Consider the following 19,135-nt stretch of genomic DNA (forward strand, 5'->3'; position numbering starts at 1 on the left):
CAACAATAACGCGGTCATTTAAAACGTCATTTACCTTGTGACGTAAATGTTATCAAAGTGTCATTGATATCAGGCATATTATCATTATCTCGGCATGGATCTCAAAATGATTGATAAATAGTATAAACAAGTCTGCTGCTACTGGAGAACGGTCAAAGGTTTAGAAGCGCATGCGCCGTCATCCACTGTGTATACCTGGCTGGCAGAGCGAGCAGACTCAGCCAGTCTGCCAGTGGCTCCGCGCTCACCGGACGAGGCGAACGTGTGTGTTTAATTTTATATTCTCTGTGTTTGTACCTATTCGTGTATATATGTGTGCGTGAGAGAGTGGAGTGTTATCAAGAGAGGAGGAGAGGCGTCGTTTCTCTCATTCGCAGGTGCGTCCTTCGTCGTCGACGTTCCAACGCCGTCAGTTGATTTTGTTCACCTGTTGTGTGTGTATATGCACGTGATACCAATTGCACCTGTGACGAATTTCTTACGACTGTGGGCGCAGAACGATTGGTTAACCTTTTTTCCCGCGCGCGCTCGATCGTTAAAGCTCTGAGGAATTCCGACCCTCTGTCTGTATGTCTCTACTTGCTTTTTCCTTCTTTTTTTCTTTTGTCTGTCGCGGTCACGTGTAGGTTTAAAGAGCACAGTGGGCCAGTAAGCGCGCGACGATGGTGAAAGGTTGAAGAAAGAAAAACCCATGCTAAGGTTGTGTGCCTCCTTATATACCTGCGCTTAAGGACTTTGGTTTTGCCATCAATTGTACGTTGACACACTGGCGTAAGACATTGTGTTCGAGTTTGTGCGGAAAAAACCTATTTCTTTTGTCTAGAGAAAGGCGTATCGTTGACTTTCGAGTCTTATGAAAGATTTTGAATTGAAATTGAAAGAATTATTTATTGTTTACGTACTGTTAACAGGAAAACTAATGGAAGACAATAAATTGCAACAAATATCTGACGTAATATTTTTCAAAATAATCGAGTTACTAATAGTAAATAATTGTGAAATTTCTCATCCAATCTTTTATTAAATAATATACATTAATAGCAATGTCGAAAAAGCCAGTTGTTGACCGAATTTTAGTTTGCACCGAAAGTATCCACGCTCCCTGCAACAGTTACAGTATACTTCTCTTTGTGCATTACACCTGAATAACGTGTAACACAACTGCGTATCGTCACAATAAAGCAGTCAAACTCAAATTAGAGTTGCAGCATTCCACCCCTTCTCTCGAGCATACGGTCATAACTAGAGAGCATTGATGAAACGTCATTAACGTCGCGTTGGAAATCTATTTTCTTGTTTCGCGCATCAACTAATTACGTGACTATGCGCGAATAAATGCGATTTATATCGATCTTTCTCGTGCTAAGGTTCTTCCCTGCACCTTTCACTTCGCTGTATTCGATTCAATACCTGTCATCCGCTTGGAAGTCATATTAGAGATATATTTTTGTGACCGGCGAGACCGACACTTGTACGGCTGTAGGTCTACCGTTATAATATAAATATTCAGTTACACCAGCAGCTCATATTGTTTCGGCAATAAAAGTCAATTCAACGAATTTTCGCTTGAACAAAATAATTAAATCGCGTTTTCCGTTGGGGATTCGGTGATTAACGCCCAGGGGACGATTCGTTAAACGTCGAACAAAAAATATCCAATACATGGCGGTAAAAAAAAGAGATGCGTCGTGAAATTATTACGGAAAGCCTATGTAAAAAGTTCATTGCTTTACTTTTTTTGCGCGCCATAAATATTGCGACTCGACAGTGCGATAAAACTCGTCAATCTCGCGATCACCCTCGTAAAATGATTATTTGTTGATTTTTCTTTCTTTTTTTTTAACGAAGAAACGGGCACCTCCTTGCTCAGCAATAAAATGCCGATTTCAATCTTCCCGTTTCGAAGATCCAGTTCGAGACTTTCTCAACCTCGACAAAATAAAGATGGAAGAAATATGGGTCGAGCGGAAAAAAAGTGGCGGTGGTACGAGAATTCGTCGGGGTGATTATAAAAACCCTGTGCAACGAGGCTTTAAAGCCAGTCGTCCGAAAGCTAATCACTCAAATTGCATCGCCGCATATAAATTCAATATCAGTTCTCTCGAACTTTCTATTTTTCGCACGTAATTGAATGAAAGGCATCGTCTACCTTTGCGGACAGCGTGACTCAAAATACGAGAAAAGGAAAGAAGAAACCACATAGTAAAAAAGAAAAAAAAATGCGCGCGACGCGGATACACCCAAACGCACGGTGAGAGAGAGAGAGAGAGAGAGAGAGAGAGAGAGAGAGAGAAGAGTTGGCTGGTGTGTACACACGATTAGAAACGTCGAGCTATTCGCGTCACAGACGAAAAAACACGAAGAAAAGCGAAGAGAGCATGAGAAAAAAAAGGGACGTCGAGAGGCGCGTAATGATATATAAATGCGCGCGTAGCTATGCACTTCCGCGCATAGCGAAAACCGCTCGGCCTCTCTGCAGGCGCAGATTAAAATGTATGCCTAGGAGGAGGCGCCAGAGATTACGTTCAAATTGTTGTCGAGACCGAACAAGTGCACGTCTCGACTTCCTTTTATCTCGCCTCTACTGTATAAATTCCAATGGGGATGTGGGAAAAAGTTGGAGTTGAAAACGTGTTTTTTATAAGGAATATCTTCTGTGCTATGTTTCGAATGTAACTATCAAATTATTGAAAGTAATAATGGTACTGAGCAATTTTATGCTCATTTGTTCAGCAACTACAAATTACTAAATGTAAAATCGACTTGGCAATCACAATTGTTACATTACACCAGAGCTATTGTTACAGTGATTTGCACAACGATTGGAATAATCAATAAATTTGTTGAAATCAGTTTATTGTAACAAGAAAACTCACAACATCGTATCGATCCAACCCAATTACGTGGATTTTTTTCTATTGCATTTCAAATTTAATGAGCGATTAAAACATTGACTAATCATGCAGAAATCTCTTGGGAAACAGAACTTTTTCAATCAAACAAGGAACGTGAGAGCCATGAACCTTTTCAATACAGTAATAGTAATGAACGTGAGAGTGTCGAAACAAACTCATCTGGATTTTCATAAGCACACACCAAGGCTTTCGATATTCATCCAGCTACTTACCAAATGCAATGCACGCCGATAAAAGTAAAACGCATAGGTGGAATAATCGACTTCTCACTCTCGCAGAATGAAACAACGTAGCAATCGGCAAAAAAAAAAAATCAAACAAACAAACAGTGAAATAAAGAAAAACGAAAGCCAGGCGAGAGAGTACAGAACGACCGCGATTATAGAAAACTCCTCTCTCGCGCTCCGAAAGCGTTTTGGAGCGCGCGGGTATCGCGTGTGCACTTAGCGCGCGTACACGCGCGCAGCTATACGCGGAAGAAAGCGCGTCGAAAAAAAAAGAAAGAAAAAGTCGAGCCCGTGGTACGCGAGTTGGTTTTCCTTCGAAGCTGCCCTGCCATTGTGTCGTTTTGTCGTTGATAGATCACGGATAATTCTCGTTGCGAGGAAGAAAAGAGATAAGCAAAAAATAGCAGTTGCGGCGTTTTCGCGGTGCACATATTTCTCTGACGCTCCCGTGGCACGCGAATGTTATACCCCGACGTGCGCGCACAAGTCTCGTACTTTTCTATAAAAAAAAAGAAAATTTCGCTCATTTCCTGCACCGCGAGCAGCAAAGTATTTACCAATTCAGCGTAGCATTTCGCAATTGCACGCCTCGCGCGCGAGCTGAAATTAGTTCTGTAAATACCCGCGAGGGAGATTTCGCACGAACGATCTTTGAATCGTGGTTTCATATGTGCTCTGTCGTGCATCGCTATAGAAATATCATACGTCATATGTATTATAAAAGTATCTCTCTCTTTTTTGTGGGCGTTGAACGCTGTTTTTTCTTTTTGGGACAACAGCATTGTATTCTAATGCAATCGCGTTAAATGGCCAATGACTGAGTCTTGACACATTTCTTCTCTTTGACAGCGAGCGCAGCTGTAACTTCTTTCTCACGTTCTTTTTATGTATACACGCATACACGAGAGTAAACTTCAAGGCTTTGGTTATGCAATGTTTAATGTGAAGAAAAGTATCCTCAACGCGAATCGAACGATCGACTCGTAGCTGCGTGCGTCGACGATCTTTCCAACGGCAAAATATAATGGCCCGCGTAAAGTAAAAGTAAGAGTCTCCGTTCGCGTGGTAACAAAGCTATCAAGATTCACATCCCTTCATCTTGCTCTTTCGGAGAACAAAACTACAAGGATGCGCGTACAATGTATATCGTCTCAATCGTTCAAGGATGTATGAGCGTAGGAGAAATCCGCGTGTAAAGATATCGGTGAGCTAAGTTGAAGGAGAGTCGAGCGGATTTGTGCGCGCGCGTGACTTGGATTTTGAGTTACCGTTGGAAATCTTCATGCGCTATGTGTATCGTAACGCGACCGCTCCGCTGACGGACGATACGCTTTTCTCTTGGTTTCTTCCACTTTGCGTGCTACCTCCGCGAGCGTCCGCCTTGTCGTTCATTCTTATTTTTTGTGCAAACGAACCGAAAGAGACGAACTCGATCATCGTCAGCATCCCGCGTGCAAAAAGCGCGCGACATCGAGAAAAGTAAAAGGTGCTAAAGATGAGGGCTTTGCTTGCAGGAGGAGGCATATCCCGAGCGTGAGTCACTCTACATAACGGATTCGCTGGTCGTCTGGCGTAATACAGCGGCGGCGGTGGCGGCGGCGGCGGCGGCGGCGGCGGCGGCGGCGACGGCGACGGCGAAAGAAGTAGGCGGACGAAGGAGGTGGGAGGGATGGTGAGCTCCCGAACGCCGGGCCTGAGGAGCAGCGCCGCCGCGGGTGTCGAGGGCCTCATGCAGCAGAACCACTCCAGTAGCGTCCTCGCCGCTGGCGGACCACGCCAGCCAAGGTACATTCCGTTTGTCACTCGCCGTACCCGTCGCAGTTCCTCCTCGCTGACGACGCGCGTCGCCGGACGAACGCCGCGCGCAGTCGAGCGCGCGGTGCTCGCTCGTTGCCCCGACGATCTTCGCGGATATCGAAGCCGCGCGGCGCGTCGGCGCGACCGCGAGTCGTCCCCGCACTTTCGTTCGCTCGTCGGGCGTTCCAGCTGGGTGTTCCTGGGCCGCGTCCCATCGATATCCGCCGCGCAACGGTTTGGCTCCGCGCTTGCATTCCTCGAGCGCCCGAGGGGGACGCTCCTCTCCGCGTCCTCCGCCACGAGCGCAACGGCAATAATATCATTCGCCGCTTGCTCGCTTGTCCGCGATCTCGGCGACGGGCCGTGCGAGTCTTGCGATTTGCATTGTTGTCTGCTCGCACGTGTGCTTGGCGATCGTCCGTTCGCCTTTTTCCCACACGCAGGCGCGAGGAACCCCCTTGAAATTCGTTTGTCGCTCTCACGCGCCGCGCTTGCGTGTCGCCGAGTGTTTCTGCGGAGAACCGTGCTCACCTGTGCTTTCCATTTTTGAATAGCCAGTTGCATTTTTATCCGTGCGAATAACGAACATAAATATCCCCGCTGTGGTGCGTGAAAATAAAAGAGAAAAAGAAAAAAAGAGAGTTGTATAGTATAATGCGAAATAATCGTCCAAGTGTAGTCGGAAGAGTCGTAATCGAGTCGTAATTTGACGTGGATTATAAACACGTTCCGTAAAATTGTCACGTCCGCGCGCGAGTGTCCGTTATTACGAAAGGATAACAATTTGCGTGTGCGAATGACTTCGCGTGCGTATACGATCGATCATCACATCGACAGCACAATTCCTCATCGCTTCGCGACAGAATTATTTATCTTTCACATTTTAATGCAATGGCACATAATTACTCAGCTCGTACGTATCTTTCGAGCGAGAAGATGACTAAAAGTCTATGCACATCGGTGCACTTTTCTCGAATTGCGCGTATCGTAAAAAAGCGACACGCTCGCACCTACTCCATTTGAAAAGCGCGAAAAAACTTGTCGATAGTACGAACCACCGCAGCAATAAGTAGGTCTCTCTCTCACTCTCTCTCTCTCTCTCTCTCTCTCTCTCTCTCTCATCGGTCGATCGTTAAAGCGCATGCATACACACACGTGCTCCTATTGCAGTTCGTCGACTTGGAGCCAAAGCGAGCCAACCCTGCTGACCACTAACAGCAACAACTCGACGGCAACGTCGGTACGAGCCGAGAGCCCGAGTATAAGTGCACCAGCTGTGCTTGTCGGTCCGCAAACGCTTGGCGAGGAGCAATACGAGGCATTCGGTGTCGTCGACGATCCCGAAGATTCGCCGTCGCAAGGTAGTGGCTCGCCAGCTGCTTCGCCCATTGCCGGCGTCAATCCTAACAGGTGAGAATAGCAACCAGCTACGTTGGAAATGAAGCTTGACCACGGCAGAGCCATGTTTTCCTTATCGCTTTATTTTGTAATATTAATCCGATGTGTTCTCGTCATCGTCCGACGACGGGACGTCAACCTTGACAGAACGTTAAAGTGTATTCTTCGACGTGAAAACCATCGGGCAAACGTGACTCACAATGACTGTATCAAGCACAGTGAAAAGTAACATTTACCAGATGATGCGACGATAGAATACTCATCAAAAGTCATGCCAAACAAAGTTTCATACAAACAACTGTCGAATCATTATAAATAATTGAGCGTATGACGAAAATCCAATGGTGTAAAACTGAAATACAGATAGAAGGTCGCATATCTTGTTGCATTGTAAAGGATTAAATAGAACCAGGTCACGCGTATGCGGTGTCATTCGTATTTTTTCTTTTTAATGCTTCATGGAACTGCTCTTATTATTACGCTACATCGATAACTGCTGTTGGCTCGCAGTTTAATTTATCAACAAAATAGTTATTGGATGGCGAAGCGGTATTCGAGCTGAAAATTTTCCAAGTTTCGTTGACCCTGACGTGCACTTGCCTCTATGTTTACTAATCCGCACGATTTCACGAGACCCCCCCGGTATTGAATATAATCCTCTAAGCGGCATATTCCCGAGGCTGTATACCTGCGAGACGCCCATTACTTTACTTTCGGTGGTGGTACAGTCGCAGCCCTCCACAGTTTCAAAGGACAATTTTCCAGCAGTTTCCTTGCGGACCTTGAACTGCGAACGTCTCTTCTGACTGCGCGTTCGAATGCGCCTTGACTTGGCAACGATTCCGCAGACACTTTTGTGCTTACTCGAATTTACGACGATGTTCAAGCTCTCGTATTTTATTGATTTCTACCTGCCCTTCATTCGCCAGACGTAAGACATATCGCTTTTGGCTTTTGCTCGGTGGTCGATCACCGTCGATCGCCGCGACGCCTCTGTGACGCACAGCGACGCCGCGCGACGCTCTTGACGGTTGTCGGAGTGGCGTGTACAAACCGAGACGTGCCGATTAACGAATCGCGGTTGCTTTCTCGTTGCAGAAATCCACGGAGTCCAAACTCGATGCTCCTAAACAGAAATACGTGGCTGCGGACATCACTCGGACGCTCGCCAGCTGGGTAAGTAAATGGCACAAGCGTCGCCGCAGCGCGCACCATCAGCCGCCCACAAATTTACATAACAGTGCGGAGGATATGCTTCCGTAAAGTAACAGTGATTTTTTTGTTGTTGTTTGTTTGGCTGTCCCACGCAGCGCCAGCAGGAAGCGGCTAAGTTCCAATGCCTTAGCTAGGTAAGTGTCGCACAGTGCATAGAATAAACGCGTCGCTCGGCCGGACAGAGCGCAGTTAGCCCAGCGTTGCGCGATCGGCAAAAGCTGCAGGAGAAAATATAGCATTAAACGTCGAGCGGATTGCGTCTGTGCCCGTGACGACATTGCAAAAATAGACTGCGCGTCAAGTGCAATGCGTATAATGGGGCGGAAACGTACTCGATCTCGAAGACAACGACTCGCTCGAAATTGCATTGTTTTTTTTTATCAACTGGTCGCGTAGTGCGGCTTCGCGCGAGCTGCGACGCATTTCGCAGGAGCGCGCTATTTAGTTCAAACGTGTACGCCCACCGTTGATAAATCTTGACGTTCGATAGCTTCCACTCACCTCGACGCGCTATCGGCAGTGCGCTACAAGCTCATTTATTTATAGAAAACCATTTGTTTGTTTGTTTCTTGTTTCCCTTACAGCCAACTGTACAGGAGCAGCAGCTTTAATAGCTCCGGCCGCGGGTCCATCTGCGACACGGCCGACGACGTGTACAGCGACGTTTCCCTCGAGGAGGATGTCATCGACCTGAATCATCGAGTAAGTTTCACTTTGAGTTTTCTACGTGCATGCCGTAAGCGCGTGCGTGTCCTTCTTTTTTCCAAGTAAAAAAAAAAAGCAGACGAAAAACGCACGAACAATAGTCTTTCGGCTACGGAATGCGGAGGACGCGAGATGGCTGCGTTGGTGAAAATATATTTGGAGAACAATCACGATTTAATTATGACTGGCCACGCGCTTATTTCACTCTACCTTACGTCTGATTCGCAAAACCTTCCGACTCGAGTCTAGATCTGTTATGGCCGTTTTATATTTAAGAAACTCGTTTGTAATTCAGCTGGACTGCGTGTATGTGTGCCTGTTGGCTGAGATTTTGATCTTAGGCTCGAATGTCGGGCGAGATTATATATACATTGTAACTCAAGTTTATTTATGTAGAGTGCAATTATTGCGTTCTAGAATTCCAAGTGAAGTTTGTCAATGTATGACTTTCATTTGTCATAAGTCAGTCTTGGACTCGAAATTTTACAACCAACATCTTTTCTCGACGTAACAATAAAATTATTCGTTTCAAAATTAATAAGTTAAAAACACGTACAATGTTTTGTATGAAAAACGCTGAAAAATCGTAAAAACAAGTAAAAAAAACTAAGGAAAAAAGAGCGGGAGAGAGACAGAGAGAGCGAACGAAATGGCATGTGGAAAAAAACCGAAGTTATCGCGATTGGTAACCTGGCCAGGCTGGCCATTTTTCATCTTTTTGGTTGTGTTCACCGCCGCTGCCTACTACCTTTGGGAGAATCACCTAAAGCAAATGATTACCGGTGCTGCTGGTTAAAAAAAAAACGAAACCAAACGAAAAGAGGTTCGTTCTTCGTCTTGTCGTTTTGGGCTGTATTAATGAGCGTATGGCGATTAGGTCGATTGTTACGTATAAATATTGAAAACGTTGACATTTGAAAATACCAACTGTGTCTCCTTGGACTGACCGTGATTTGGCACGATTTCAAAGAGCCACGGTTACGCTTCCGTAACTTCCGTTTTTCCTATTCAGCGTCGAAAGCCGCATCGCGCTCTTTTACCGAAGGATTTTACTATAAAAAACCGCGAGACTTCGTCGATTAAATCTAATCGTTTGGGTCAAATTGAATCATTGTGATTGACATTTTCACTTATGAAAAGAGAAAATTGATTGGATATAGGTCGTGAGCGATTTTTTGTATGTATATAATTTATTATTTTGTAAAAATAGGAGTATTGACGTATACTATTAAGATACAACTTACTGGCTGAAAGTAGTAGCACGTTGAACTGAAATTTTTGTCAGGATTATCTACGATCTACAATAACGTGAAGAAAAAAGGTATCGATTTTTGTGCCCACTTCCGTTCCAGAAAAGTTATTGCGTTCGGCCGAATGTAAAACATACGCTATAGTAACACAATCGTGAAAACAATTGTGGTTCGTAATATATTTTTCAAAAGTGAATTTTAAAAACACAGATAAACGGCGTAGTTAGTCAAAGGTAATTATCGTAAAGTGCATGCAAACGTCAAAAATAGCTTTAAGCGAGTACGTAGAAACAAATATGTATTAGGTGATAGCAACTTATATTCGTTAGTGGTAAAGGATTCAATTAGTTTCGTTGAACAATTCTTACTGCAGTTATCTAACTTACCGCCTTGGTGAAATTGAGATTCCCTAGTTTATCGGCATATTGATTTTTTGAGTACTTCGCCAATCAATTATTCAAAACATGCTCCTATAATGATCTCAGTCACGTTTTGACACACTTTACTTTAGTTTTCAATTATGTCCTAAATTTTCTTTTAAAATGCGTCGATAACAATCAGAAAATGTTCTTTCTTTACAAAAGCAATCGACGTGTGCAAGGTAAAATTTGGCAAAGCAATATAATAAGAAAAATAATAATAGTCGATAAAGCGATTCGCTACTGTGTCACCGGTAGCCGAACGTCGTCAATATATGAAAAAAATCAACAGAGCCCGAAGGTGCGAGCGTACATACATATACGCTACACACGCCCTTTATAATCCAATGAAGCGTTGCAAAGCTTCTGGCAATAATTAAGCCACGCAAACTCGATTAAAAGCTAAATGCAGCTTACGCATCCACAACAACCAACAAACCCACCCTCTGACGCGTTCGGTAAAAATTAAAGAAAACGATTACCCAGCGTGGAAAAATCGGTACCTCCTTTTCTTTTTTCTTTTTTTAAATAAAAGATCGCGCAATTACGCAAGAATGTCGTCCTCGAACTTGCCAGCTTTACATAACAATCGATGTATGGCACTCCTACACTACACAAACCATTTCCCAGTTGAACGAAACCATATCACGCTCTCGCTTTCTCCTCGCTTTTCACGCACACGCGCTCGGTGTAATTTCGGTTAGAGCGCAGAGCTACACACACGCGCGCACGCGTGCGATGCACACTCCTTGTTTTATCTCCCTCCCTATCTCACTCTCTTTCTCTCTCTCTCTCTCGTCTTTATAACAGAGACGGCTTGTTTTGTCGTCGCGACGACGGCCGCGCTGCTCGCGCGCCGCCGCTCGAATATAGAGATTCCGCGCAGCCCGCTTTAGTACGCCGTCGACGGGGGCTTGCGCCGCCTCGTCGTCGATCGCGCTCTTCTGTTCGCTCGTGCCGTGGTCGTGATGTCACCGCCTTGGTCTCGATTGGGCGCGGACGGCAGTGCGCTTCCTTCGATCGGCGCGCACTCGGAGGCGTGACGCACACGTCGCCGACGCGGGACCGCACCACGCCAGTCGTAATTCAAATTGCACGGAGATTCAGGCGTCGCCGCGTTATATCGATCGGCATCGCGTGGTGCACGCCAGTCGGTCAGTCTCGCGAAGGTGTCCGCGACTAAAAATACCTTCGATCGCCCGCTGCCGAGAGCTTCGGTTCTCCAACAACGCGCGAGGGAGTGAAGGTGCAGTGAGATGTGGAGGCGGTTGGCGAGCGCTAAAGGAGCTAGAGGATAGATGGAGGAAGCAACCGATCGTCACCATCGATGGGGCACTGACAGCGGCGATGCCGGTAGCGGGCCAGCATCGCTTGGCCCAAGCAACAGCGAGGGTTCTCCAGGTCTCGAGTACGACCTGTGGGAGGGACAGTTCGAGTTTCTCGGACCGCAGTCCGATCTGCAGCGACAGTCCAAGTCGCCGAGACTGACGCTGCTGAATCAAGAGCAGCAGCAAGTAAGCGAGCGAGGGCTTCAATCAAATTATATTTAGATCAGCAGTCGGAGGCGCGCCTGCGAATTACACTGCTCTTCGGCGCCCAGCTCTTGGGGTCCAATCCAAACGTTTGGAATACGCGTCGCTGGTTAATTGGCGTAAACATAATCCAATTAGGATCGAGGGAAGGTGATACACGGTGGGCCGCTTGGTGGGCACAGTACGACGAGCGCATCGGCACAAGTAGGCAGGGGTTCAGCGGAGTTTAAATCGATGCAATACGCGTGCGTGCGAGCGCGACAAGCAGCCTCATCGACGTCGTCGTCGTCGTTAACGCCGCAGCAAGCGTCGAATCCGCCACTCGCAGTTGCACTGCCGCTCTGTTGTCTGCCTCACTGGTCGCTTGCTGTTGCGCCGACGAACGCTCGTCCAATTGGCATTCCGACTTAACGCGTCTCGCTGTTGCAGGTCCAAATGATTCAGGAGCAGATGCATGCCCTCGCGGATACGCAGTCGGCCGGCGAAGAAAGATACGCCAGGGTCAAACAAGATAATGCTACCCTGCAGGCGAGGATACTTATGCTGGAAGAGGCGGCTAAGGACGCCGAGGCTAGAGCTGAAGAGAGACTGGAGGTTTGTGTGACTTTTTATTGTACACTTGCTCCACGATATGTAGTATGTTTACGTATTACAGCCGATAGGTTCTTTCACGTAATCTACAAACTTACCACTCGTGCTTTTATCTTATCGCTATTTTCGCAATGCGCCTCTGCCCCCCTCAAACAGTTAATAATAATTCAAACTCCTAATGGCAGCAAGTGAAACTTCTGCATGCTGCTGTTAATATTAGATACTTTTATGTGTTTTCTCATGTATTTACATACAATTAGTGTTAATTAACGTTACATAAGTTATTAAATCTACGTTTAACAATACTCATGGAATCCAATCCACATTAATATTATTTCACAATAATTGGAGGCATATGTCTCTCGTAATTACAGACAGAACAACGAAGGCATCGAGAATGGGCATCACGCCTCGAGCGCGAAAAAGAGCTACAGCTGGAGAACTGCGCGATAAAGCTGCAAGCCGCCGAAGCGGAAACAGCGCGAACGAAGGACGAAGCGAAACATCTACGCGAGCAGCTGGAAAAGTTACGCGCGGAGAAAACGAATTTGGAATTGGCACTGGAGGAAGCACAACACGAAGTTGAGCTTGCAAAAGAAGCGGAAAGACGCGCAGCACAGAGTTTCTCCGAAGCTAATAGGAGTTTGATGAGGGCCGAAGAAGAGCTCGCTCAGAGGATCGATGCTGAGAAGAGATTTGAAGAAATCACTGAAGAATTGGCAAATTTGCGGGTCAGGAATAAAGGTATTACTTTCGAATTATTTTTATTTAAATCTTACTTCTTATTTAATGTGTAATCGCTAAAACAGAACATTATTACATCAATTCACACGAAGAATTTCTGCAAGGTAATATACATTGCGATCGAATTTAATTTAAGTAGTTCAAGTTTAAAAGGTTAAACGCTTGATACATCTATTGGCAAGTGGAAATTGTTAAATGCCTACTTGACTAGAATAATTATTCGCGATTTTCATTCGCATTTCGGACGTTTACTTATTGATGCAAAAAAATGTATTTTTCTTTTCATAACAATATCCATTCACATTTTGAAACACTTAACAAATGATAAAATCTGCATTTATCTAAAACGAATATTTTTTTTCCAGCTTTAGAAGAATCTCGAGATGAGCTGCAAGCAGCCGCAGCAGCGTTACAAGCAGGCCGTGAACTATTAATGCCAAGTGGACAAGACCCAAATGACAATACAATCAATAGGAAAAACAGTCCAAGTCTCGCGACTGAACTACTCTTGACCGGATCCACGCATGACGAGGTATATTTTCAGATTCCACTTGTGAATATTCTATTTTTACGCCAAGCTACGTATCTCAAGTCAAATGATTAATTTTCATGCTAATATTTGTAATATTTGCAGACTGATAGCGATACTGGAAAGCCTGACACCGCCGATTATTGTGATAATATTACTACTCTCGCTGAGGTGAGTTTTCTTTATCCAATAACTCATTCAAATCACTTTCATAAACTTTCCGAAAACATTTTCAATGTATTTTTATTTGACAAAAATGTAAAAGCACTTTGAAATGGAAATATTAAAATTCGATAAAAAAAATATGTAACTAATTACAAACTTTTTTTCAGGCGAAACAAAAATTGCGAGAAAAAGATGAAGTAAACGCGCGTCTCCGAGCCTACATTGACGGCATGTTGCAAACAATCGTGGAGAATCATCCAGAGCTTCTAGAAGTAAAGCGTCCTCACTGACATAGGATTCCAGTTGCGTTCGGTGTGTCGCTTAATCACCGATCAAGCAACGTCATACGAAGTAGCAGTACAATTATGCAAACTACTGCTATCGCCACGGTGCCGAAACTACAAGAACGAGATCACTATAATCATCTTCATCATTACGGCAACTGTTCAGAATGTCCACCAGTAAGCCGTTACTAAAATCATCGTTTTATCATGGACGTAATTGAAGAAAGACTTAAAACATGCAATATTTCGTTGCATAATGGAATGGATAATGAAAAGAGACGATCGAATGAGATTAACCAAATTTTTACAGTGAAAAACAAATGAAAATCCTTTGTTAACATGCATCATGTTCTATTTACACACGGAATGTGTAAAACCTGTGATGGGATTAAACAGAGCTTCGTATTTCTGTACATACGATTTTAATTATTGTTTTTCTGTATAAGCGACAATTAAACGATTCTATTTTTTATGACAAGAATAAGTGTCTTATAATGTTTATTGAAAAATACCCTCTACTGTACAGCCAATTTTTATTTAAACTTCTTTAGATATTTTGTTTTTCCTTATGATTTTGATCATCAGAGATTAAAAAAGAAGCTTGGAAAATGATTTTTATATCTTAAATACTGTGGCTATTTTCTCAAAAATAATTAAAAATAATTTAAAAACAAACGGATTTTTATTTCATTTTACAATTGTTTTCGTACAATGTCAATACGACATTGTCTAGTATATAACAACATAATTCACAATCTTTAGTAAAGCAAACTAAGAGATAACTTAATCCATTCAACAACATTTCAATTTACATAACAGATCAAATAGAATTTGTATACTTCTTTACAGATAATTGAGTTGCAAGTACATGATTAGATTATTTTTCACTCCTAGGGGCGATATCTTATCACTTTTTTATCTCGAGTTGATCCTATATTATTCATCACCTCAATCATCAGCTTGATTATTTACGCCAAAAAAAAATTATCTAAGTTCTGTAAATATATGGATTAGAATTAATGTTACATTATTAACTATTTCAAAATTTTGACTAACATATGATACAAAATATTATTTTTAAATTCTGTAATTACATTTTATAATATTGTAAAATCTATATCGAAATTAAGCAATGTCTGTATGTGTATATGTATGTATATTAATGATTTTGTAAATTAAATTAGTAATGTTAATGAAATTGAAATCAATTTATAATTTTTATAATAACTGATAATCAATTTAAAATCGCATAACTTTAAATGAATTGATGCCAAATAAATGAATTAACACTTCTTTTTAATTATTTTTATGTGTTTACTCATAAACATTACAAATGGATATACATAGCATAATCAATCTAATACCGATATTTCGTAGAATAATCTTTGGGAGAAATAACTAAACCTCTGCCTTTTCTAGCCCCGCGATACACAATTTCAACAATGTCAATCATCTCCTGTTTGTCTTCAATAACCCAATTGATCTTATTGTTGTTACCCGTACCCAAATCAATCATAATATGCTTGTTTCTGAAGAAAAACATGACAGTACATGGATCATAAAGTTCGTACATTTTATTGAAATCGGGTACTACAGTAATATCAACTAAATAGAACACCGCAAAGTTTCTCACTCTTTCAGCTATGTTGTACAATACTTCGTCAGTCTTCATGCACATTGGATCCCAATCGTGTCCAAAACGAATAACAATAACACGATCTTCTTCGGATAAAATCGCCTGATCCACCTCCCATCCGTTATGAAGATGCGCCAACATATACGACATTTTTCATTAGTTCTTTAATACTTGGTTTTCTAACGGAAAATAATCAGAAAGAAAGCAACGAGATAGATTTATGACGCTAGTAGTAGGAAGACTGAGGATAGCTTGGACCTGAGATATGGGAAGAAGGGAAAGTGTAGAAGGACAGAGAAAGAGAGAGAGAGAGAGAGAGAGAGAGAGAAAGAGAGAGAGAGAGAGAGAGAGAGAGGAAGAGAGAGAGGAGAGCGAGAGAGGGAGAGAGTGAAAAGGTCGTCGAGACAACAGGGTAAAATAATTTAAAAATAAGTTTCTCAAGGGGAGATTTACAGTGTTATAAATGTCTCTTCTCTTCTAAAGCCTTGTCCATCACAAGGCAATTAATGCCGATCTCGATGGCCCAAATTATCTAAATTGCCTTGCTATTGTTACGGTTTCGGTGGGTATTTAAGTACTTGGAAAATTTTCAAGACTAGCGTCTTTAAAGTGGTAGTTGTTCATTGTAGTCTGTCAAAGTGCTGAAGAAAATGGAATATATATATATTAATGCACTTATAAAATAATTATTTATTAGATATCTCGAATGATAAAACTTGTCAATATAAATTGCTTAAAATTATTTTTGTAATACAAGTTTTTAAATAAAATAAAGTTAAAATGTTAAAGTAGAATGAAATAGTCAAGTTAATAAAATTATAATATTTTTTTAGCTTCCTTATTTTTTAATCACAGATTTGTGGTTTTGGTAATACAAGTTTCCTTCTCTTTCTTGAAGGTACTTCTGTTATTACGAGGTGTGGCTATTAAATAACGAGACTGGTGATATAAAACATTTTATTTTGATATTATGTATATTTATTTATTATCACCTTCAATATATACCCCTCCTCTATCCCTACATCGCTCCATGCGAATCTTCCATTGTTCGAAACAGTGCAGAAAGTCTTTTTCTGTTAGTTCCTTCAGGACGCGCGCCGCTTTTTCTTTCACAGCTTCAACAGACTCAAATCTTGTTCCTTTTAATGCAGATTTCACCTTAGGAAAGAGATAGAAGTCGCACGGTGCAAGATCCGGCAAATAAGGTGGATGGTCTAACACTGGGATGTTGTACTTGGCTAGAAACTTCTTGACGGACAGTGCGGAATGAGCTGGCGCATTGTCTTGATGAAGAAGCCATGACTTCTCCTTCCACAGTTTGGGTCGTTTTTTTCTTATTCTTTCACGGAGTTCAGTAAGAACGTGAAGATAATAATGTTGGTTAACTGTTTCACCTTCAGGAACCCAGTGAAGGTATATAATTCCATGAATATCGAAAAAAACAATCATCATTGCTTTGAATTTTGATTTGCTCATTTTCGCTTTTTTGGCTCTTGGCGAAGTTGGACTCTTCCAGTGCATGGATTGGCGCTTTGTTTCAGGATCATAGGTAAAAAACCAAGATTCGTCACACGTTATTACCTTTTCTAATAAGTCTGAGTCTTTTTCAATCGCATTCAAAGTGTCAATACAAATATTTTTGCGAGCTTCTAGTTGTTCAAACGTGAGGATTTTAGGCACCAGTTTTGCACACACTTTTCTCATGTTAAAATTTTCATGTAAAATTTGCCGCACACATTCTTTGTCAATTCCTATAGATTCAGCAATCGCACGAATACTTAGCCGACGGTCAGATCGAACAAGATTACCGACTTTTTCGATATTTTCATCCGTTTTTGACGTGGAAGGGCGACCCGAACGTGAATCATCTTCAACACCTTCTCGGCCATCTTGAAAACGCTTAAACCACTCAAAAACACGTGGACGCGACAAACATTCATTGCCATACACTTGTTTCAATAAATTATAAGTTTCAGTTGCAGTTTTTCCAAGTTTCATGTGAAATTTCACAACAATCCGTTGCTCTATTTTTACGTCGATCATTTTTCCGGCAAAACAAAAAAACAGCTCGTATAAAAACGAAGGCTTCAGGCTAAACAGCTGACAGTCATTAACCTTTGGCGCATACGTACTTTTTCTGTAGCAGCGCTAGTCTCGTTACTTAATAGCCACACCTCGTATACTAGAAAGTTTTTTATCTTCTTTAATTTGCAACACTCCTTCATTGTCTAGTATAAACATTCTAATATTTGGTTACCTGTCTTACTCAAAAGATTTGACTGTTTGAAATTTGAAATATTATCAAATGTAGAATTAATTTGTTCTTCAAATATTGTGGAAAATTCTGGAGCTAGTTTCTTTTAAAATGGAACTGCAGTATTGTAATTTACTCCAGTCTTGTTCTTGTCTTTATAACTAACTGAAAATTCAACTGCTTTCAAAACATATCTTTTTTGTTCAACAGCTATGTATTTTTCTATGTACTTTTTATGATTCTTCCTTTTAAATTTTTTAATCTGAATATTTGCCAGTTTTGCTCTGCTTTGTAATATCATTTTCAATTCATCGTGATCTACTTTTTTATCAATAGGTAGTGCTAGATTCGGATTCCGATTTCAATCTCTCAAAATTATTAGAATTATTATCTTCCTTTATTATTTTTCCTTGGTTCAATAAAAATTTAAATCTCTCTATGCACTGAGATGGTGTACGATCACCCACTATTTTTGCTATAGTAGTCCATTGAGATGGCATTAGCTTTGCTAAATGCAAAAGTTTCTCATCTTCTTTACTGTTCCACTTAGTTTTTTTAATATTAGGATTCAACCATTCAGTCCAACGAGCTTTGCACTGCTTGGCAGACTTTCTGTATTGTACAGATTCTACTCGACTGAGTTGATTTCTGCCATATTTCATAACAGCTGCTTTCAAAATTTCATCCTATAAGAAAAGAATAAAAGTAATGTTTGTTTAATGTTAATATTATAAAGATAGAGCTGATAGAATTTTAGGCCAAATGATTATATCTACCTCTAAATTACACCAACCATCTCTTTTTATTGGAAAACGTGACATTCTGATAAAATTAAATACATATACTTCCTTTGAACATGTGAATCAAAAAATAAACAACTGATAAATTTAATAATTACTACACTTATATACTTATAAACAAAGAAAGTGTACTGAGATATTTATTTGATAATAAGATTATCTTGTGTTTTTGGTAATATAAGTTAAAAAAAGAGAACAAAATAAGCAAAATGAATACAAACGTGAAATATACTTATAAATTTATTAAATTGATCACACTTGATGTATAGTTTGATAGAAAAATACAGCACCGTGAACCCTGACAATAACGTATTTAATAACATAAAAACTACCTAAAATTATATATTTTTAGGTAGAATTATACAAATTTTATTTAAAAATTTGTGAAACCTACTTTTTTTGTCAATAAATAAAAACTTTTTCGTCCTTTCAATCTTACCTAAAATTACAGAATCTCGCTTTCCATTACATCATCTAATTGTTAGTAAAGTGCAATTTGTTGCAAATTACTTGCAGATTAATAAAACATCTTTGAACACTTACTTCTAACTTAAAGAATCAATGATAATTATTTTTGTCTCCAATTAATTTACTTCTAGCAGACGATGCTCAATTTGGTTAGGGAATTTATACTCTTACAGATTATATATATACACACACACACACACACACAC

At 41.3% G+C, this 19,135-nt stretch overlaps 2 protein-coding genes and 1 long non-coding RNA gene across 3 annotated transcripts; 1 reads left to right on the top strand and 2 right to left on the bottom strand.

Annotated features, from left to right (window-relative positions):
* The first annotated feature begins 238 nt into the window (after window positions 1–238).
* LOC131675307 (rab11 family-interacting protein 4A) lies at window positions 239–14,245 on the top strand. The gene is made up of 11 exons (XM_058954238.1): window positions 239–377; window positions 4,657–4,927; window positions 6,110–6,349; window positions 7,436–7,513; window positions 7,648–7,686; window positions 8,137–8,254; window positions 11,888–12,052; window positions 12,424–12,793; window positions 13,159–13,325; window positions 13,428–13,493; window positions 13,655–14,245. Exons 2-11 carry the CDS (start codon window positions 4,812–4,814, stop codon window positions 13,775–13,777), a joined length of 1,482 nt encoding a protein of 493 aa, XP_058810221.1. The 5' UTR covers window positions 239–377; window positions 4,657–4,811; the 3' UTR covers window positions 13,778–14,245.
* A 155-nt stretch (window positions 14,246–14,400) lies between these two features.
* Window positions 14,401–15,541, bottom strand: LOC131675311 (uncharacterized). The gene is made up of 3 exons (XR_009303035.1): window positions 15,405–15,541; window positions 15,136–15,300; window positions 14,401–14,766 (listed from the first exon to the last, which is right to left on the bottom strand). It is a non-coding gene; the product is annotated as an uncharacterized LOC131675311 (long non-coding RNA).
* A 2,449-nt stretch (window positions 15,542–17,990) lies between these two features.
* Window positions 17,991–18,482, bottom strand: LOC131675298 (cell division cycle 5-related protein-like). The gene is made up of 2 exons (XM_058954226.1): window positions 18,438–18,482; window positions 17,991–18,347 (listed from the first exon to the last, which is right to left on the bottom strand). Exons 1-2 carry the CDS (start codon window positions 18,480–18,482, stop codon window positions 17,991–17,993), a joined length of 402 nt encoding a protein of 133 aa, XP_058810209.1.
* Window positions 18,483–19,135: the final 653 nt, after the last annotated feature.

Source organism: Phymastichus coffea, unplaced genomic scaffold (genome assembly GCF_024137745.1).
Source record: "Phymastichus coffea isolate CEN01 unplaced genomic scaffold, Cenicafe_Pcof_1.1 PCOF00018, whole genome shotgun sequence".
NCBI classification, from domain to species: Eukaryota; Metazoa; Arthropoda; class Insecta; order Hymenoptera; family Eulophidae; genus Phymastichus; species Phymastichus coffea.

Excerpts from the sequence above, each read along its gene's own strand:
- LOC131675298 (XM_058954226.1), bottom strand. The coding sequence starts at position 18,482 with ATGTCACGTTTTCCAATAAAAAGAGATGGTTGGTGTAATTTAGAG. Across the intron at positions 18,348-18,437 it reads ATGGTTGGTGTAATTTAGAG|GATGAAATTTTGAAAGCAGC; the intron begins GTAGATATAATC and ends CTTTTCTTATAG.
- LOC131675307 (XM_058954238.1), top strand. The coding sequence starts at position 4,812 with ATGGTGAGCTCCCGAACGCCGGGCCTGAGGAGCAGCGCCGCCGCGGGT. Across the intron at positions 12,053-12,423 it reads GAGCTGAAGAGAGACTGGAG|ACAGAACAACGAAGGCATCG; the intron begins GTTTGTGTGACT and ends TCGTAATTACAG. Across the intron at positions 13,326-13,427 it reads CCGGATCCACGCATGACGAG|ACTGATAGCGATACTGGAAA; the intron begins GTATATTTTCAG and ends TAATATTTGCAG.